The 19,336-nt window shown below is 38.1% G+C and overlaps 1 protein-coding gene across 4 annotated transcripts in view; it reads right to left on the bottom strand.

Annotated features, from left to right (window-relative positions):
* Window positions 1–19,336, bottom strand: part of NSD2 (nuclear receptor binding SET domain protein 2) — a 101,106-nt gene that overhangs the window by 36,977 nt on the left and 44,793 nt on the right. For all 4 annotated transcript variants that reach the window (XM_082050233.1, XM_082050234.1, XM_082050232.1 and 1 more), the window contains exons 3-5: window positions 7,332–7,497; window positions 1,988–2,154; window positions 1,140–1,631 (exon numbers count right to left, since the gene is read on the bottom strand). In XM_082050233.1, the coding sequence (XP_081906359.1) occupies window positions 1,140–1,631; window positions 1,988–2,154; window positions 7,332–7,497 (825 nt within the window). The remainder of the gene's footprint in view (window positions 1–1,139; window positions 1,632–1,987; window positions 2,155–7,331; window positions 7,498–19,336) is intronic.

The following is a 19,336-nucleotide window of genomic DNA, read 5'->3' on the forward strand; positions in this document are numbered from 1 at the left end:
TCACGAATATGTTGAAATCTATATTTAACAGTCGGGCTACAAACCCCTTTCCTTTCCACAGCCAACAAACTGAACTGCCAATGCTCTTCTCCATTTAACCAAAGTCACTAAAGGATATGCAACGCTGTGTTCATTTTAATTCTCAATATTAGCTTCAGTTGCAATGATCTAAAAAGATCCTAAGTTTAAACACAACTGATTGTCTTTCATAGAACAGAAGCCGTTTTTAAATTTTTCTTTATAAAGTTCACATCTATTAACGTTTTCTAACACAATCATCCTATAACAAAGTCAACCATTCATAGCTAAAGACTGTGACAAAGTCACCACGAACTTTGTGGTACTTCTGTGAGTATTATGGAATAGTATATGACAATATGAGAAGTCACACTTCTTTCAGTGCATGGAATTGTACTGCAAATAGAGCAGCGGGTGTAAGGAAGAAAAATGATGGTCGTGATTTTAAAGTAACGAGCTAGAACAGCAGTACTGCTTTTATACCTCTAACAGTCTTCCTACAAAATGTTGATATTAAGGTGTTTATTCTACCTTGTCTTGGAGTGCAATCCTCTCTAGAGGACCTAGTTTCTGTTCCACAGACTGCATGCTGCCAGTGATTTTCACAAGCTTTGTTAACCAGCTTCTTTTGAAGCTCAGCAATAGATTCTAGGTGGTCAAATGGAGTTTTTGAGTAGTTCAAAGTCAAGGGAACAAATCAAAGGAACTGAGCCACATTTTCAGAAAGAATGTACAAGCTAACTACAAATAGATTGTCATAAACAGCATAACCTTTGTCATATTTGCCTGAGCATATGTATGCATATCTACAACATTTTTCATACATAAAAACAAGTTATGGCTAATATAAAGAACTATTAGATTACGTAGGAAGAAACTAACATGATATTTGCTTACAGTACAATGGCATTATCAGTACCTTGTTTATATTGCTTATCTACATCCCTTTCTCTCTCTGTTCCTGTCTAGACTAAGATTTGACACAGGCATACCTTGTCAAGCCCAGAGTATTGTAGATTCTACAGTAACAACCAGTTTTCGTCCACTAAAGCAAAGAAGTTTCTCTAAGTACAGAAACGAGAAGAGGCAATCAACAACAATAACAGCTAAAGGAGACTAACCTCATCTCTGTGCTTCTGACAAAAGACCAAAAATTGAGATACTGCATCGCCTTTTCTGCTTCGTGGAGTAGATGCTGGAGTTTTCTTTCTATTGAGAGGGGAGCCTATCCCTCTTTTGGATTCTGCCTGTTCAGATGACTTTTGAGGAGTAGTATTCTTAGTCTCCAACTGACTACTTTCTTGTGTATCATCAGAGGCAGACAACTTTGATGTCCTTCTCCTCCTCTTGTTAGGAATGCCAGACTCCTTCATCGATTTCAGATTTTGAGTGGTTTCTTCGCTTGAATAAGATGACTCGTCCATCTCCTCTAATGGTTCCACAGCAATGCCAACTTCCTTTGCCACTCGAGGATTAAGATGAGGTCTGTCCCTAACATAGATGAAGGTGTACTTGGCCTTCCGTTCTTCCACTGTCATGCCTACTGCTTCACTTGCTTGCTTAACACCCATGTCCCACTGTGGCCGTAGCTTTCCTGAAACAGGCTTTAACATCTGCAAGGTAAGACGACAGCATGAGAAATTTGCCCGTTTTTTATTTCAAAATGCCAACATTAACACAAAACAATTCCAAGAGACTAAGTGTAATGTGTGATTATAATTCAGACATTCAAATGGAATTGTGTTTGATAGCACTGATACCATGCAGGAACCAATGGCAAAACAAGAGAGTTCATATTTTCCATAAGTAACAACCAGTGGTAAATCATCCCATTCTTTGCATCTCTAAGTACAAGCCTCTGTAGTACAAACTGTTTTTAAAACTTTCTAGAATATCTATTTATATCCATACATAGCTGTAACAGTAAAATACAAAGCTGCAAACCTTGTCTGACTTGGTAGCCTCTTACCTTTATTTTCTCTGCTTTAGTGAGGGCTTGTTTTGCACTTTCCTGGCATAACTGTTCAAACTGGTCTTTTTCTTTGAAGGGCACAAGGCTCTTCTCAAATATCCAGGCTCGCTCTGGGGCATCTCCAAAAAACTGAACATGATATTGACGAAAACTCTTTTTCTGTCCTGAAAATTAAAAAAACAAATGTATTTAAGACACAGCTTAGGTTGTTCTCTGCACTTTCAGACTTGAAGTCTTTTGCAAGCTGTTGTAGTTACCATGACAAAAGCACAGTACAACTGATCAACCTTTCAAAAACCCACTTAACTATCTTGAAAGTCTGTGAGCTATGATCTGTGAAGTTGGACACAAAAGCCCAATAGTTTCATTCCAAACAAGAATATGCTTTGCTAAATTATCTTCAGGTTACAATCATCTGTCAGTGCTTTCTGTGTATATTAACTTACACATAGGCCTGGATATTTCTGAAAATGCTACATTTGAAAAAGTTTCCAAACCTTGGCTAGCCTGTGCGTTCAGACACATCTCTGATTAGCCTAAACTTTATATTTTAATATTCTTGAATAGAAACACATCCTTCAGCTAGTTTTAACACTTGTGATCACAACTTCACCTTAACCAAGTAAGGAATCAAAGCAAGAAATAAAGAGGATTTGGGTGGAGGGAGGGCAGGAAGAGAAGAGAACAATTCTGAAACACAGACAAGAAACATTCATTCTTCTAAGATTGTGAAAAGAAATATTGGTTTATTGTATTAAGATATAGGCATACGACCTTCCCCTTCCAAATATCTCAGCACGTCTACAGTGATGGGGGAAGACAACAGCTTCAACATTTACCACAGTTCACAGTTAACCAACTCCCGAAAGGCAGAGGTAAGAAAATCAGATTTTAAATGTCCTCCCACCATCTCCTTCATTAAAACTAGCAGATTTGTTGTTTAAGTGTTCAAATTAGGGTCTCATTTAAAAATAGAAGGTTTTAACTGTGATGACCTACAGTTTTCAGTTTGTAAATTCTATTCTTCTAGAAAAGGATCAGTTACCCCCCCTACCCACAGAATCTATGGTTCTTCAAGGTGTCACCACATTAGTATGTCTAATGTAGTATAGGAGGAAAAGGACATCAGGATGTCTGCCCAGTAAGAACAAATAACAGTCACAGTCCTCCTTTAAACTAGGTGTAGATTTTGCTAGGCTATTCACACACTGCATGTCTTCTACCTTAATCACCAACTTGTTGCTTCATGCACTACTATCACGGGGTTTTTTAAACTTAGAGTGACTCATTTGAGATAAGATATGAGAGGAATGGCATAGGGAAGGCTCTTGGGACTGTATGTATCACATGTCCAGTCCAGTAGTCTAGTACATGTTCCAGTAATGCACAGTCGGGAGCAATTCCCTCGCACAGTTAATTATTTTGGCCTCGTCAAGAAAATGTTGCTTAACTGGGGACTACTGAGCTCCGATGACTTAATCTGTTGATGATGAAATAAAGGATAATTTTCATATTTTACCAGGATGTCCTAGCTGCAGACAGAGATGGCACAGACAACATCTACAACCACTTGTAAAGATCTGCCTCTGAGCACCAACAGAGCAGTTCCAAGCAGACTCCATGCTCCTTTTACAATATAATGCTGGATGGCCGTAACTGCCTAATTAAGGAGTCTAAATAGCAGAACCACTAGAATAATTGAACCTATTTGTAAATCTTCAGATATCTTCCGTGGGCTGTGTTTGTATCAATGCTCGTGGATAAAATAACAGAATTCATTGAGGGTTGTTAGATACAAAGACATCACTTTGGGCTCACAGAACGCTGGAACCACTAGTTACTGAAGGTCCGGGGGAGTGTTTTGGGGACCTATCGCTATTACTTGTCTTTTTCGGTACCCTCACGTCTGTGGGTGACCACAGGCAGAGCCAGAATACTGGATGACATGGAGCTTTAGTGTGACTCAGTATGTGCCTTTTTACATGAGTTTGTGCATCCTGTAAGTTCAAAGTTATAAACTTTCCTCAAGCATAACCAGCTGGAATGATGAAATCAAGTACTGGCATCCAGAAATTCAGATTGTTTATAAACATCGTAGAACCTAATCCTAAAAATGAGAAATAGAGATCTAGCTGAGTATTTCTACAACTCCCAGACAAAAGGACTCTTCTGTTTGGAACAGGAGACTTTTGATTGTGCTTCAATTGTGGACAGTAAGTGGAAGAAAATACAAGGCTGGAAATATGTAGTGATGGAAATATGCACATCAGCGCGCATTTATCAGTTATTACAGCTGCCCAGACCTGGTCAAACTTCCTGAAGGGAAAGGCAGGTCCAAGCCAACTCCACAGCAAATATCAGAAACGATCCTCATCCATATTATGTGAAAGAGACAGAAGTTAACATCCCAAAGCACATGGGGTGGGCCCTTCTTCCTGTTAGTACTCCACAGGTTGCATTCAGACATATGACATTGGTTTTTGCTAGATCTATTTCTATAGTTTCTTATAAAAAGCTACCACAGAGATTCTTGACAGTGAAGCATAAACCTTGCTCCTTGCAAAAAGCGCAGTAATTCAGGTGGGAATAAATAAACAGCCTTATTTCTCTCAAAATCCAGCTCTTTATCTCATAATAGACCTAATAATCCAAAGACTAAAATCACAGGATCAAAACTCTGAAAGACTCAGACAAATTTTTCTTGTCGCAGGAGTCTACGATAACCATTCTAGCAATTATATGAATGCATGAAAGGGTTCTCAAGAAGCCGTTTAGTTTCCTACTAACATTGAGCCTAACTACAATCCTAGAGATCATCCTTCAATTTGTCCTTAAAAACCTCCTATGAATGAAGTCACACCATTTCTCCAGGCAAACCACCCCAATGCTTCACTATCTTTACCCCTTCCAAGTTCTTCTGAATACGAAGCCTAAATATTCATTGCTACTAAGCTCTCTCCTTCCCAGAACAAGAAGGGTTTATGCCTTTTCTTCTTTGCATGTAACTCAAGTGATTTAGGGCCAGTTTTCCTTTAGCTCCTTGTCAGACTAAACATCTCCAGTTCCGTCAGTCTGCCTGTGCAGGTAGATTCCTAGATGTCTGTTCATTCTGTCCTCAGAACCTTCTGTTTGGTCCATGTTTCTTCAAATAAGATGTCCAAACAGAAGGAAAAGAACAAAGTACTCCCACTGAGGCCACGCTACCACTAGAAAAAGCAAAGCATCTATTTCATGCTTTTTATAAGCAACACTATTAGTTTATGTCAGTGCGACTGTGGTCTTTCTGCAGAGAAAACTACAATGGGTTATCATGACTCTCCAATACCTTTCTGCAAAAATGCAGCTTTTCACTCATTTCCCAGCTTGATCACCTCCCACTGTAAAAATTCAACACTTTTACTGAACTACTTTTCTTTTTTTTTTTCAGACCAGACCTCCAAAGTGTCAGGATTATTCTGACTTCCAATCCTACATGTTTACAGTCTCTCTACATTGGGAATTTGTAATAGTGGTGCAAATTTTAAATGTATACTCTAGTCTGCCTTCCAAGTTCTCAATGCAACCCCTGAAAACTACATAAAAAACCCCACGAAAGCACTCCCCACATATGGAAATGCACAGTTAAAAGTTACCAAAAGCCCTAGCGACAAGTAGATGCCTCACTCTGTTTATAACAATGGAAGTCAACACTTTTGCTTGAACTAATAAAATACATGAACATATTTAGAAGCATAAATATAGAAACAAAGTTATGTCCTGCTTCTTTGGTTTGACATTCCTATTAGCTTCTTGTTTTTCTCCTTAATCTGTAAGTTTCCTGGATTCCATTTTCAGGTCTTCAAACTTTCAGCACAGTTTGGCAGAAACATAGTAAAAAAGGAGTTTACAGTGCTCAGCTGGAGTTAAAAGTAGTGAGGGATGCAATGTGCAGCAACAAGAGTTTCTGTAAATACAACAGGAGCAAAGGGAAGGCTAAGAAACGCTCACTGAGTCAGGGGACTTGAGTGACAAAGGACACAGAAGAGGTTGGGGTACTCAACACCTTCTCTGTCTAAGAGTTTTGTTTGGTTGGTTTTTAAACTGTAACATCTGCCCCCCAGCCTCCAGGTCTGTCTCTCTAGTGATAAAGGCTGCAAGACTGAGGCACAACCCACAGCATATTAAGAAGAATCAGGGAGCACCTAATCAAACTGGACACCTATGAGATGATGGGACGCTTCACAAGGAGCTGAAGGTGTTGCAAGGGTGATCTGTGTAATTTTTGAAAGGTCAGAACCAGCAGGGGAGATACCCAAAGACTGGAAAAAGGCAGACATTGCAAACATCACACCTATCTTCAAGAAAAACAAGAACAATCCGGGGAACTACAACCTAGGCTGACTAGCTTACACTCAATGACTACAAGATTATGTGGCAAATTCTCCTAAGAGACACATCCAAGCACATGAAAGACAAGAAGGTGCCCGGGAATGGCCAGCACAGCCTCACCAAAGGCAAACTGTACCTTATCAATCTGATTCACACAGCGCTAATACAAAAAGCAATGGACATAGGTTGAAAGAAAGGAAATTTCAACTAGATAAAAGTCTTCTTGCCACAACATCTGCCAGTCCGTGGAACAAATTGCCCAGAGAGGCTGTGAAGTCTCCAGCCTTGAAACATGAACTATTAGACTCAACAAGGCCCCGAGCAACCTGCTCCAACTTGGAGACCATATGACTTGTAGAGGACCCTTCCAAACTATCTTACTTTATCATTCTACAACCAGAGCAGATAAGCCTCCAAAGTTTCAGGTATCAGAACAAAGCTGCAGATGAGATTAAGAAACAGTACAGATTCTTATTCATTAACCCTCTGCAGTCCCTGCATTCAGAATCAACTAATGTTGTCTGTAGATACCAGGATTGATTCCATGAATCACAGAAAATTCAGCTGCCTGAATTATGGATTGATTTTAGTAAAGCACAATCACCAGGACTATTTAATTCCCATTAGCTTTCAATATAATTTTTAGTCCATATTACTTCTCCAAGCATCTCTATAAAAACCAATCAAAAGTACCATCATATAATTTTTAATAAGAGTTTCCACACAGTTTCACAGATAACAATTTTGATTTCTTTTGGAGATTTTTCCAAGTTAAAAACACACAGTGAAAAAAAGTTCTGTCTGCTATGTGCTTAAGAACAGTGTCCACATGATTCTAACATTAATCTTGACAGTAAGGAGTGGATTCAGTTGCAAATATAACTGAATAGTTAACATGAAAAACAGAATTTTCCTAAAATAATGGTTATGTATACCTGAAGAAATCTGGATGTTTGTAGCATCACTGACATACCTTTTAGTTTAGTGTAGGAATGGAGAACAGGATCAGCAGAAACCATACATGGCCACCATGGAAAACCAGACACTTTTGACCACACTAGATCTCCTATATTATACTTCAACAGATGAACTTTGTCTTCTTTGACGGTACTTTGAGTTGAATCTCTCTTAGCAGGACCCTTAAAAGATAAAAAAAAAAGCAAGCAACCTGTCATTATGTTTCTTCAGATATGCATTAGGATTACTAAATAACACACAAAAATAAACAACAAACTACAGTTCATATTCTGCTTGAACATTCTTATTATATATAATGACCCAGAGTGGTAATGGAAGGAGGGAAATAAGAAATAGTTCACCAGAATAAAGAGCTACAATGTTTGTTAAACAATAACTATATTTCACGTGTAATAAAAACCTCACATCTTAATCTCTGTTCTCTCAGAGAAAAAAAAAAAATCCAGGTTCCATTTATGTTTTTGTTTTTAGTTAGAAATACTGGCAAGTAGGCTGTGGTTTGCCTTTAACTTTTCAAATAACTGCTGACAGACCATCAGGAAAGCTTGCTTTGGTTTCAAACACATTAACTGAGCACTGGATGTAGATGTGGAAAAGCCAACCTTCCTCTGTATTGCGTATTAATAATCAAGTTGAGCGCTACATACACAAAAGTGTTTTTAGGTTAAAACAAAACAACCAAACCCAAACTAGAATAAACTGAAATACTTCCTTTATGTCTGAATATAAACTAGATAAATAACCAGTTAAAAAAAAACAAACTCTCTCTTTCAGCTGTCTTTTCACATACTGGGAATTTGTGACCTGGAACCTTCCCCACATCCTTTTACAAGTTGTTTTTTTTCTGTTCCAGTTCTAGCAGTAAAAGTTTGAGTGCTCACCCAGAGCTATAAAACTCTTCTGGCTGTTGGGAAACAATTACGGAACCATTCCCATTTCAAGGGATGCATTTAACTACGCCAAGGGAGTTTTGCGTTCCCCTATGATAGACATTTATTCACCAACTAAAACCATTTCAGAGTTAGTTAAATTTGGGTTTTTTTTGGCTTCATCTGTTCTATTTGATGTAAATAATGAACACCTTTATTTAGTTAAACACTAACTCTGGATGTAAGAAAGCACTAATATACATCTCATTACAGATATCTGTAAAAAAATCACATATTTTTATTTGCTTATGCATTTTTCTAGTACTAAATTTATGTGCAACATGTTACATTGTTAATTGTGTGGAGAACCAGCTCACACATGTGCAAGGCTGAATGAAGCATCTGGCTTTTAGTGGATTTAATGTCAGAGCTGCAGCAAAACTCTGTTTTAATTAATAAAAGCAGCAAGAGGAAAGAAAGAACAATGTTAAGTAACTGGAGATGTAGAACTCAGAAACAAGTATTTGGAGCATTAGGTTGATTCAGATCAGGTTACCTTGTAGAAATTTTAAACTCAGAGAACACTACCATGACTAATCACACGCTGTTTTCCAAACACAAACAACAAAAATCTTTGATGTGCTGCAAGAGCAGAGATTTTTTCGCTATTCAAACACAGAGACACATCCAATCAAAAAACCTAAATATTAATGCACTCAGAAACTCTTTTCCTCAAGGCTTTTAAAGCTATTCCTGGTAAACACAGATGATTGTTGGGGACAGTTACTCATGCAGCAATTCGGCTTTTCTGATGGATTCGGGGCTGGTTCGTGCGCCTCCAGCCAGAGCCGTGTTCCCGTCCCTCAAGGCTTTCGGCTCCCTAAGGATTCTGTAAGACTCTCAGAACCCCCGCGCTGAGCTTCCCTCGACTCCAGCGCTCTCAATACACCTAAAACATTCCAAGCGGATGTGAAAAATCAAATGCTCCTTCCAGCAGTTAAACACGACATGAAAAGTTACACTGGAAAGCTAAAAATTAATACGTACGTACGTAAGCCAAGAACAGATCTGGAAAAACATAAATCTCAACACACCCAAACTGGCTTCAGCATTTAAACTAAATAGGTGGGATTAAAATATTTTTCAGTGAGTTAACTTTGCAGAAATGCAAAAGCTACTCGGGATTCTGAAATTTCTTTTTAATTTACGAGTCCTTAAATTTTTCAGAAAGTGCAACTAAGCTGCAAAGATTTATGACTACGCTCTGAGCAGAATAAGGAAAAGGGTCAGGCAGCGCTTTGTATTGCAGCATAGTCTAAAAGGGCTGGCAGTACAGCGGTGAATATTGCATTTCAATATATCTACATTTTAAAAATGTCTAGAATTCTTTTACTATACTCGATCACAACAACATCCTGAAAATGGCAGGCTCTGATAAAACCTGGTTTATCTACACAATATTTGCTGTATTTATGTTTTCTTTTATTGATAAAATGCACACATTTTAAAAGAATGGCAAAACACAGCACAGAATTGTCCTGGTTTTGTTAAAAAACAAGTTTCTCTTTTAGTGAATTTTGCCTGTCAGCTAAAGTTTCATATTAGCTGCATTTTCCTGGAGAACCAGATACATGTTTTGGTAAACGTAGCAATGGAATGTGAAGTTATTGATAAGCATGGATGGACATCTCACAAGAAGGGCAATGAGAAACCGGTGACCAAGAAACTGACCAACTGTGTATAACATTCCATTCATGTGAATACTTCATATAAAAGTGGGAGATCATAAGGATCTCATCCCCCTTTCCTCTTTTTCCCTTTTGCTTATGGCCGACATTAGGAGAGGACCTTTCTAGTCCTCCCTGCGAACTGAGGCCAGTGACAGACTGAATCCAGCTCCAGTTGGCTGCAGAGTCCAGTCCAGGACTTCGGGTGCTGGCTCTGCAGTTGCTGACACTTTCAAGATTGGTTTTGTATATTTTGTATTATTTTCTCTATTCTTATTAGTAGCATTAGCAAAATATTTTTAATTTTTCCAACTCTCTTCTCTCTGTCCTTCTTTTCCTTCCGATTGCCTGTCCTTAGTGGGAAGGGGGGAGAGGGAGGGGCAAAAGGGGGAAAGAGAGGGGAGAAGAGGTCAGCAATACATCTGACAGGGTTTGATTGTCACCCCGCAATCTAAACCCTCGACAAGAATCTATATACATATTTTTAAAGAGCTCTCATATAAGATTATTTAAAAACCTATAGAAAATATCACCACGAACTCACTCACTTCCATCTTACTTTCCCACATCATTCTGGTTTAGTTTGATTTTCTCATTCTAGGACTTACTCTGCTCTATTCAACAGGTACCTCAGCAGTAACAGTGAGGTGAAAATCCTGGCTTATACTTTTGAGATAAGCAGCTGTATGACATCAACAGGCTCTTCAACATTTTCTCTCAAAAATATTCTTGCAAACTCCTAGAACAGCATTAAATGCTTGTGTATTTAAATTGTTTAAAACCACTAGAAAATGGTAGACACTAGAACGCAGTCGTGTGTATAGATTTCTACTTCAGTACCCAGTTTGTTTTTTTTTTTTTAAATTATTGATGGGATGGAAGGAAAAGTGTATTTCCGAACAATTTTACCACCCAGTCCCCTGAGGGCATCTATGTTCTCATACAACAAGAGCTGGAGCTTCCTCATGACGCACTTGTTCTCTCTGCAGTTTTTAAGAATAGGAAATCACCATTCAAGTTACAAAGTAGTAGAGAAAAAAAATAATTTGGCTTGCACATTGTGGTGGTTTTGTTTTGGTTTTTTTCTTCTTTTATTCTTTCTCCTCCAGAAGAAAAGAGGAATTGTTGTTTGGGCAAATTTTGATTCCTACAATATGTAGTCAGAGAGAATAGAGCATCTGACCATGCATCCATGGAAGATGAAGAGCCAGGACTGGAAGCCACTCTTGGTGTCTGTGTGAATGCATCAGAGGACAGGGAATATCTCCTGCAATTGCTGATCAGTTCTTTCTGTTATGATACTTAGGCAAATTAAGGCGGGAGATTCCCAGTTTACAGAGTAACTATAAAGCAAGGGAAGGTCTCACAATAAACTATGTTGGAATAATTTCCCCTAAATTTTTGGCTCATTCTGTCTTTTTGATGATTTTTTTATTTCTAATTAGAACCGAGAAAAATTTCAAGGTCTTCTACCCATAAACATCAACAACGTAAAGCTTGTCTTTGTTTGCCGTCATTGCTAAATAAATCTGGACTGCTCCACGTATGACCCATCCCGTTAGCTTTTACTGCAGTTTTGACAGAAGTAAACATAAACTCATTTAATCGCAGAATATCCCCTCCCTCTCCTTCCTTAATTATAGGCAAGCTCTGCAGGATAAGGACCAAATCAATCACCTTAGCCCCGAACTTTAAACTAATTGTGCTAAATCAGGGGTGTCAGACTCCTTTTCACCGGGGGCCCCATCAGCCTCGCGGTTGCCTTCAAAGGGCCGAATGCAGTTTTCAGACTGTATAAACATAATTACTTCTACATTTATACAGTCCTAAAATTACATTCGGCCCTTTGAAGGCAACCGCGAGGCTGATGGGGCCCCCGGTGAAAAGGAGTCTGACACTCCTGTGCTAAACAGAAGGAAACAGCTTGTGATCATATTTCTTTTCTACTTTGGGAAGGAATTCCAGGGATTTTGTTTTTCTTCTCCCCTTTCAAACACCAGATTGCAGAGAAGTTACATAAATGGGCAGTCAAAGCCTGGGAGAGCAGGTGATGACTCCCACACAGACCAGTCCTAACACTGGTACACACACCATTCGACAGGCTCTGCGCTACTGAGTATGGCAGACATTGAAATTCCCGACTTTCTGGATTAGTATCCTCATGAAAGACTTGCTCTGAAAGGCAGCTAGACGGATTTTAAGTTTCTTTTGTCCAGGGGGGGAGTGGAGTGTGGAATAAAGTATTTCCCTTATTGCTACTGGATTTTAGTGTGAGAAATTACACCTAGAAGGGCACCAGCATCCTGAACAACTCAACTGGGCCAGCAGCTGCAATACACTGAGAAGAACCCTTAACATTTCACAGATTTGTTTGTTATTTCTCTCGGCATCCTCATAGGCATTTTCACAAGTGACAGGCAGATCAACAAGAATTTTTGATGCCGCTGTCAGCATTCTATCAGCCCGAAGTGGCAGCTTGGCCATAGAAAACATTGGTATTTAATTAACTTTGCCTACATTTCATGAACATAATCCAGTCAGTATCCATTTAGTTTTGGTCTGATTAATGAATATTATAAGAACATACCATGAGTGTAAAACAAAGTTTAAAAGCATCTTAAAATGACTAAAGAAAAACACATTTAAGCGCAGCATCTTTACTGTACTGAGAGCTTTACCTTTGTAGACTCTTACAAAAACACCATGCTGAGTGTTTTGTAAACAAGGGAAAAAGGTGATTTTTTAAAAAAACAGCTAGAAGGCTTACTAGGTGGTGCCAGACTGAGATAACTTTATTCCTTTTAAAATGATCAGTGGTAGAGACATTAATATTATCATTTCTTTTGTGTACATGTGCATGTATGTGCAAGGAATTATAACCCCTCAAAATTATTGCAAATTACTTGAAGCATCAAAAAGCTAGTATTTCACTATGAAAACCTGGAAAGCATAGAACTCATTTTTAAAACTTCATCTAACTGTAAATTGTCAAAAAGGGATTAGACAAAGAACAATGTTGAGAACTGGTGAAGAATACACACCAGAATTTAATATCGGACAAGAAAAAAAGAGAACAATTAAGACAAGTGAAGACAGTAAATGCTCTCCTCTGCGTAACATAACATGCTGAACAACTTGCAGATATCTGATATCTCCCTTTCTGTTTTCATTTTCAATTCAGTTCTACCCTGGACCAAAGAATTTCCACTGGACTGCACTGTAATAGAATGTCATACCCTAAATGCAAACTGCTGGAATTCCAGAATAAAACCAATATACTAGCATTACAAAAAAATTAAAACAATATCATCAAGGTCCCTAAGCAGAAAAAATACAATTAAAATGTACTTTGAATCAAAGTTAGAACACAAAAACTTAGTTAAATGTGATTTTTTTTTAACTGTGGAAAAGATAACATTGCTTGTTGACCAAGTTCACATATTTTTCTGGTCCTGTTAGCTACTTGTGCTGTGTTTCATCCACTGATACTTCTATTTTCTATCATGGACTTGTGTAATAAAAATAGAAGTAAAAATGTTTTGTCTTCTCTTGCCTCTCTATCAGGAAAGACTGTGAATTCAGGAAAGAGTTGCAGGACAAACTCCAGTCCTTTCAGAGGTTCAGGTGGTGTTAGCTTTTCTGGAGAAAAAAGGAGCAGCATAACAGAAAATATTACTTTTGTAACATGGTTCCATCACTTGAATGCACCAATGATGAGGGAACTATAAATAAGCAAACAAACTACGTAACAGGACAATGATTCCAAATGTCTTCCTTGATAAACCACCGTCACAGTTATGTTCCTAAGAAAGCTCTCACCACCTGAAAAATTCAGGATTTAATTTGACAGAAGACAAATCCCTGCTCAGCCTTCAGGCAGAGGGATGGATGGATGGATGGATGGATGGACGGAGCTACTCCCCCAGTGAGCAACGTTCTGTCACTTGGGACAGAGAAGTGGCTTCTTCTCACTCTGTGACTGGGGACAAAAACCTCATGAAGGCAAATCACTTTAAAACAAAAAAATTGCAACTACAGCTGATTAAAATCTATGCAAAACCCTCAATATACAATAAAAGGGTGGCAACTGAAGTCTGTTAAGAAATGGTCAGTTCTCAGTCTAAAAGATTCTGTCTATAAAAACACAGTATCCTCACAAACATAACTGCTTCAGTGTTTTTTATTATTTTTTTTCATTTCTTTTTTAAGATTAGAATTCACACATTGCAGTAAATGTTTACCCCAGAAGGACAAGTCCTTGGAGGCCCTATGTTTATCCAAACAGCTCCCACCTTCTGGGATGTGGGGGAGTATATTTAGATACTAAACCACAAGTAACTGAATGTATTAAGAATAAAAATAAGTTTTTCCACTTTGTTATATTCTGTTTATTATTTAATGGAAAAACACCATGTAATTACATATTCAGCAAACCACTGTCTACAGAGAGAATGTTTCAGGCAAAAGACTAAAGAGTAAACCAGACTCTCGCAAGAAGATGCAGAGAAAACACTGAATTATTACTACAAAACGGAGAAGGATGAGGAAATATGAGGAAAGAAGCAGTGAGTTTACAAAGCTCTGTGTTGAAAAGGACACTTCAGTAGAGCATCCAAAGGCTGCAGCCCTCAAAAGGCCACTGCAGCAACCTCTGGACAATTAAATCCCCAACGCCCTTGTAAAACGTGCATTATATGGTACAGTGAGGTAAAGACTGAAGGGGAAGAGGACATGAGAAGTCAAGATCAAAGCAAAAAATGAACAATATATGCTGGGGGTTAGTTTGTTAGTTTTTCAGATTTCTAATAGTTTTATATCAAACCAAAGATTTAACTAAAATTTTCCAAATTTCAAGAGCAATTACGTTAAATGTGTATCTTCAAGTTATCTTTTATTTTATTCTATTATTACTAACGACTTGCTTCTTTTCTGCTATTACTAAAAGGGGGTCAAATCTGTCAGTGTGAAGAATTACATTTGCAGAAGACACTAAGTTTGAATCTTCTTGCCACAAACAGGATTTATTTCATTTTCTTCCATGTGCTTAGATGGTAAAGCTATAAAACCAAGAGGACAAAAAAAGGCTGAAGAAAATCACTGCTTTACTTGTAGATCCCCTGAAAACATTTCTATGCTGGTTGAAGCTCTTTGAAACGAAATATAAGTTCCGTGACAATACGTTTGTTTCCTCCATTTCTTTCCACAAACTCATCTAAGCAGTTTGTGGACAGCACAATGAATATCACCACACAGGACGCTCCTTTTCAAGAGGGAAAACAAGCAGAAGAAAATAAAAATCCACTTATATTTAGACAGGGATTCATAATGTGGATTATAGATTTCAAAACAAGATAAAAGCTCACATTGGTATTTCAAATCAACGACTAAACTCCTGAGTGCATTTCAATTCTTTTTCTGGCTTTGGTTCCCTCATTAGCAAGTCTCCAGCAGATGATATTTTTTTATAAGATGCTTTTACATTGAAAAACAAATGTCTATCCAAATCAGCAACCTTCCTTTACATAAACACTGTATGAGCAAGTATTTTAGAAACTAACATGGTATTTTAGTAACTAGGACACAATCCTTTTTTCAGAATAAAGAGTTGAAGAGAAACAGATTCAATCATTCACAGATAGATCCAATACCATGCAAGTTCTGGAACACTTCCCAACACTCAATCTTTTTAAAAATGGAGAGAGCAGTTTCTTTTAGCTGCTTTACTGAGTTTCTGCATTTACATTTAGATGACCTCTTAAATTGTAAATAACTGTCTTATTATTGAAAGGTTCCATGTTTTGGAAATGGGTATTTGAATTAGATAAGGCCTGATAAGATGAATGAAACCTTTTCTTCCGAGTATTAGAAAAATATTTCTGCCTATATTCAACTTCTCCAACCTTCATCCACCCTCAAAAGCTTAAATTTTTGATGTGGTATCTGGGTATGTATTTGATAGCGTGGACATGAGATCACAGTATCACAGTATGTTTGGGATTGGAAGGGACCTCAAAAGATCATCTAGTCCAATCCCCACTGTGGAACCATGAGGAAGTTTGGCATGGGAAACAGTTATTTCTGAGTCACTTCCATATGAGTTCCACACAGGATAACAAAATGAAAACTCAATCATCTCAGCGCACCTACAGATTTTCAGACTGCCATATCCCCATGCATTTTGTTATCTGCCTGTACAATGGTGTCAAATACTTTCAAGACCAGAATCTGTACCTTACCCTTAGCACTCCCCTATGCCCTTACAGAATTCAGAAGGGAAGAGTTTTCCCAAAATGCTCACAAACATCCAAGGTAGCATGGGTAGATGCTCTGAATCCAAATATTCTTGGTAGAAAACAGAGGAACCCAAGCCTAGATTAATACCGCCAATGGGCAACTAGATTCACAGAACATTGTTTTCTGGTTAAGGCAGATACTTACATCTACACTTTTTTGCAACAAGAACACTTCTGAAAGAATCTGTCTAGGCTGAAATAGAATAAATGCTGATTTGGCATAAAGGGACTCTGTTACTTGACTAATAATTTGAGATAGTCCCAGTACTACTTTGCCTTTGAGATTAGACCTTTAGAATGAAGCCCCATAGGGAAAGGGAGGCACAAGTGCTTTCCATCCAGGTTGTGTTGTTACATGTAACTAGTCGGTCCTCAGCTCATCCAGAGATGAAATACAAGGAACAGTGTCAGTGGTTAATCAGCCCGGGGCAAGTGGGGTGAAAAAAAACCCCAAAACCTAAGCAGACAGACATTACCTTGATTTGGCAATGCTGAAGCATACTCCTCAAACATTATCATTTTCACCAATATAGATGCACAGAAACCCTGGGAAACCCCAACCAGAAATGCCCCAAGCCCATATGAATATTAAAATAGAGCAGTGGTTGCATTAAAATGTCATGAAGTGCACGATCAGAGTGCTGTCAATTGCAGAAGAACTAAGATCCCAAATTATTTTACTTCATAGAGGCATCCTCACTATACATTTGAGTTGACATCTATTTACCAAAACAAACAAAACAATAAAGAAACAAAAGAAAGCTTTCCTAGTGTTAAATGCTGCTATGAGGCCACAGATTCAGTTCCCTTCTTCATATAAGAGCAGCAGGGCTTGTTTAACAACAGCCTGTGCAAGATCTAGCTTTCTCTCCTGCTTCCAAAGTAAAGCATGTTTATGAACTGTATTCTGAGGAGATAATTCATTCTTTATTATTGACAACTTACGCTTTTAGCTACCGCCCATTTTATGATGCACAAGAGAAAAACTCCTGTAGGTAGTTCAGGTATTTGCAAAAAGCAGAAATACAAATGTTAGCCCGGTTGGATCAATTTATTTATAATAGGAAGATAACAAAACACAATAATAGACAAAGACAAAATTAGTGTATGTGAACAAAGACCTCTTTTGGAGGTTCTAAAGTTCACATGCCATACATGAAATCCACTCCAGAACAAGGAAACTCGTCAAGGAGGCTGATATCACTGTTCCAAGACAGATCAAAATATTTTGGTTTTGCTACTTTGCCTAAGGGTTACTACAAAGCAACTTTCTTTCTTGACAAAAGGTTGCTCTAAGGGCCAGAAATGACATCTGGTACAGATCATTGAAGTTTCCCAAAAATCTGCCTGTAAATCCATCCAAGTAACGTAACCCTGAACTGTAGATCTAACTCTCAGCTAAATACGAAAGTCAGGCATGCATTATATGATCAGCAGATCAAAACAAACGTTTCACTGTATCTCAGATAGAAAAGCAGTGAAAATAAGTAAATTCCTTGCCACACCAACCAGTAATGGCCAATACAATATGAAGAGATGCTGAGATGACAGTATTCATTTCAATCATGGCACTACCAGTGCAATGAGTCTGGTTAACGTAAAAAACAAAAACTACCCCCAAAAAAGTATCATTAACCTCAAAACTGTTACAGCACGCAATGTGCTGTTGAGATGTAAAGAGAAGTTAGTTCTTCTGGAAGATGGGCTGCTCACCACTTTATCTGATCTGCCATTTCCACCACAGCGCCCCAAAGACCAAAATAAAATGTTAAAAGTCCTGGAATGCACAAATCAAAGCTGAGTAAGAAACAATGCAACAGTCGCTGACATTCCTTGCATTTGAGTTACATTACATTTGGTCAGCTCTCTTTTTTTCACAGAAAACTCTCAGTGTTCAGAAGCCACCAAGAATCTATCAAATGCTAAGTATTATTTATAATGAAAAATAATGAAATTTAAAAAGTAATTAACACGTCACTGTATGTACCCACAAGACATCTGCATCTTGAACGTTCTCTACTATTCTGGTCCTTCTTTCTCAAAAAAAAAAAAGAGACAGCAACAAGTAACATTCTGGAACGGCTCCTACGTGTGCAACAACACACTAGGGCTGTTGCAGCTGAGATTTGAAATTTGAGATGATTTGTCAGAAATCTGTAAAACCCACCAGCAATAGAGAAGTTTGTCCATGATCCCTACTTCTAGTATTATGAGAGCATCAAGCAAAACAAATAGGTGGCAAACTGAAAAGGAAGAAGAGCTGTTTTATTGCTTTATTACTTAATGTCATGGATGCAAAAGGTTCACACTGGCTAAAAAAGAACCTGAGGTCTTCTTCCATGAATGTAGCTGTCTACAGCTATTAAATACAAAGTCACCAGCTCTAGAAACCTCTGAGTCACCAACTGCTGGAGGCTGAACATATACAAAATGAGCATCACTAAATTATTTGCCACATTCATACTCTGCATTACGAATCCTCCGCTGCACCTCAACCCCCAGCTGAGGTGCTGAATTAAGTGGCTCCTTGATCCAACATGGTAGAGCTATCCATTTCTGCCATCACTTCAAGATATTATTTCATATTTCATTTGGATTCTTCCACCAATATGTTTATGAAGAGATAGAAAAAAAAGGTATTTAGACATTACATATTGAGATGAGAGTTCTACACAGAAAGTGTACTTAATTCAGCCACTTTTACATGCAAGAAGTCTGGTATAGAGAGCCTTGAACAAATACTTATGCTTTCTGTAATTAATTTTGTAGCCACTCTGAGAATAATCATAGCTTCTAATGTCCCCTCCCAAACCAGAACACTCTTGACGCTCTATGCTTTTTGGTGCTTCTTAACTCATGAGTAGTTCTTTAAGATACTTTTCCAATGAGGCATTAAGAACAAACAATTTTAAGTTCCAAAGTAACAATTACTGCTGCACATCGTGAACTGCTTAGCACAAACAAGTTTTCAAGGCATAGCTGAACAGAATCCTTCACAACAGCTAACGCAAAACAGTAGCTCCGGAACCCTTCCAAAAAGGCTGAGAAGTTATTTCTCTTGTTCCTGAGGGGATCACCCAGAAGATATTTTTAGGGTTGCTCCTACTCCTT

The sequence above is a fragment of the Streptopelia decaocto genome, assembly GCF_964273445.1.
Source record: "Streptopelia decaocto genome assembly, chromosome: 4".
Taxonomy (NCBI): domain Eukaryota; kingdom Metazoa; phylum Chordata; class Aves; order Columbiformes; family Columbidae; genus Streptopelia; species Streptopelia decaocto.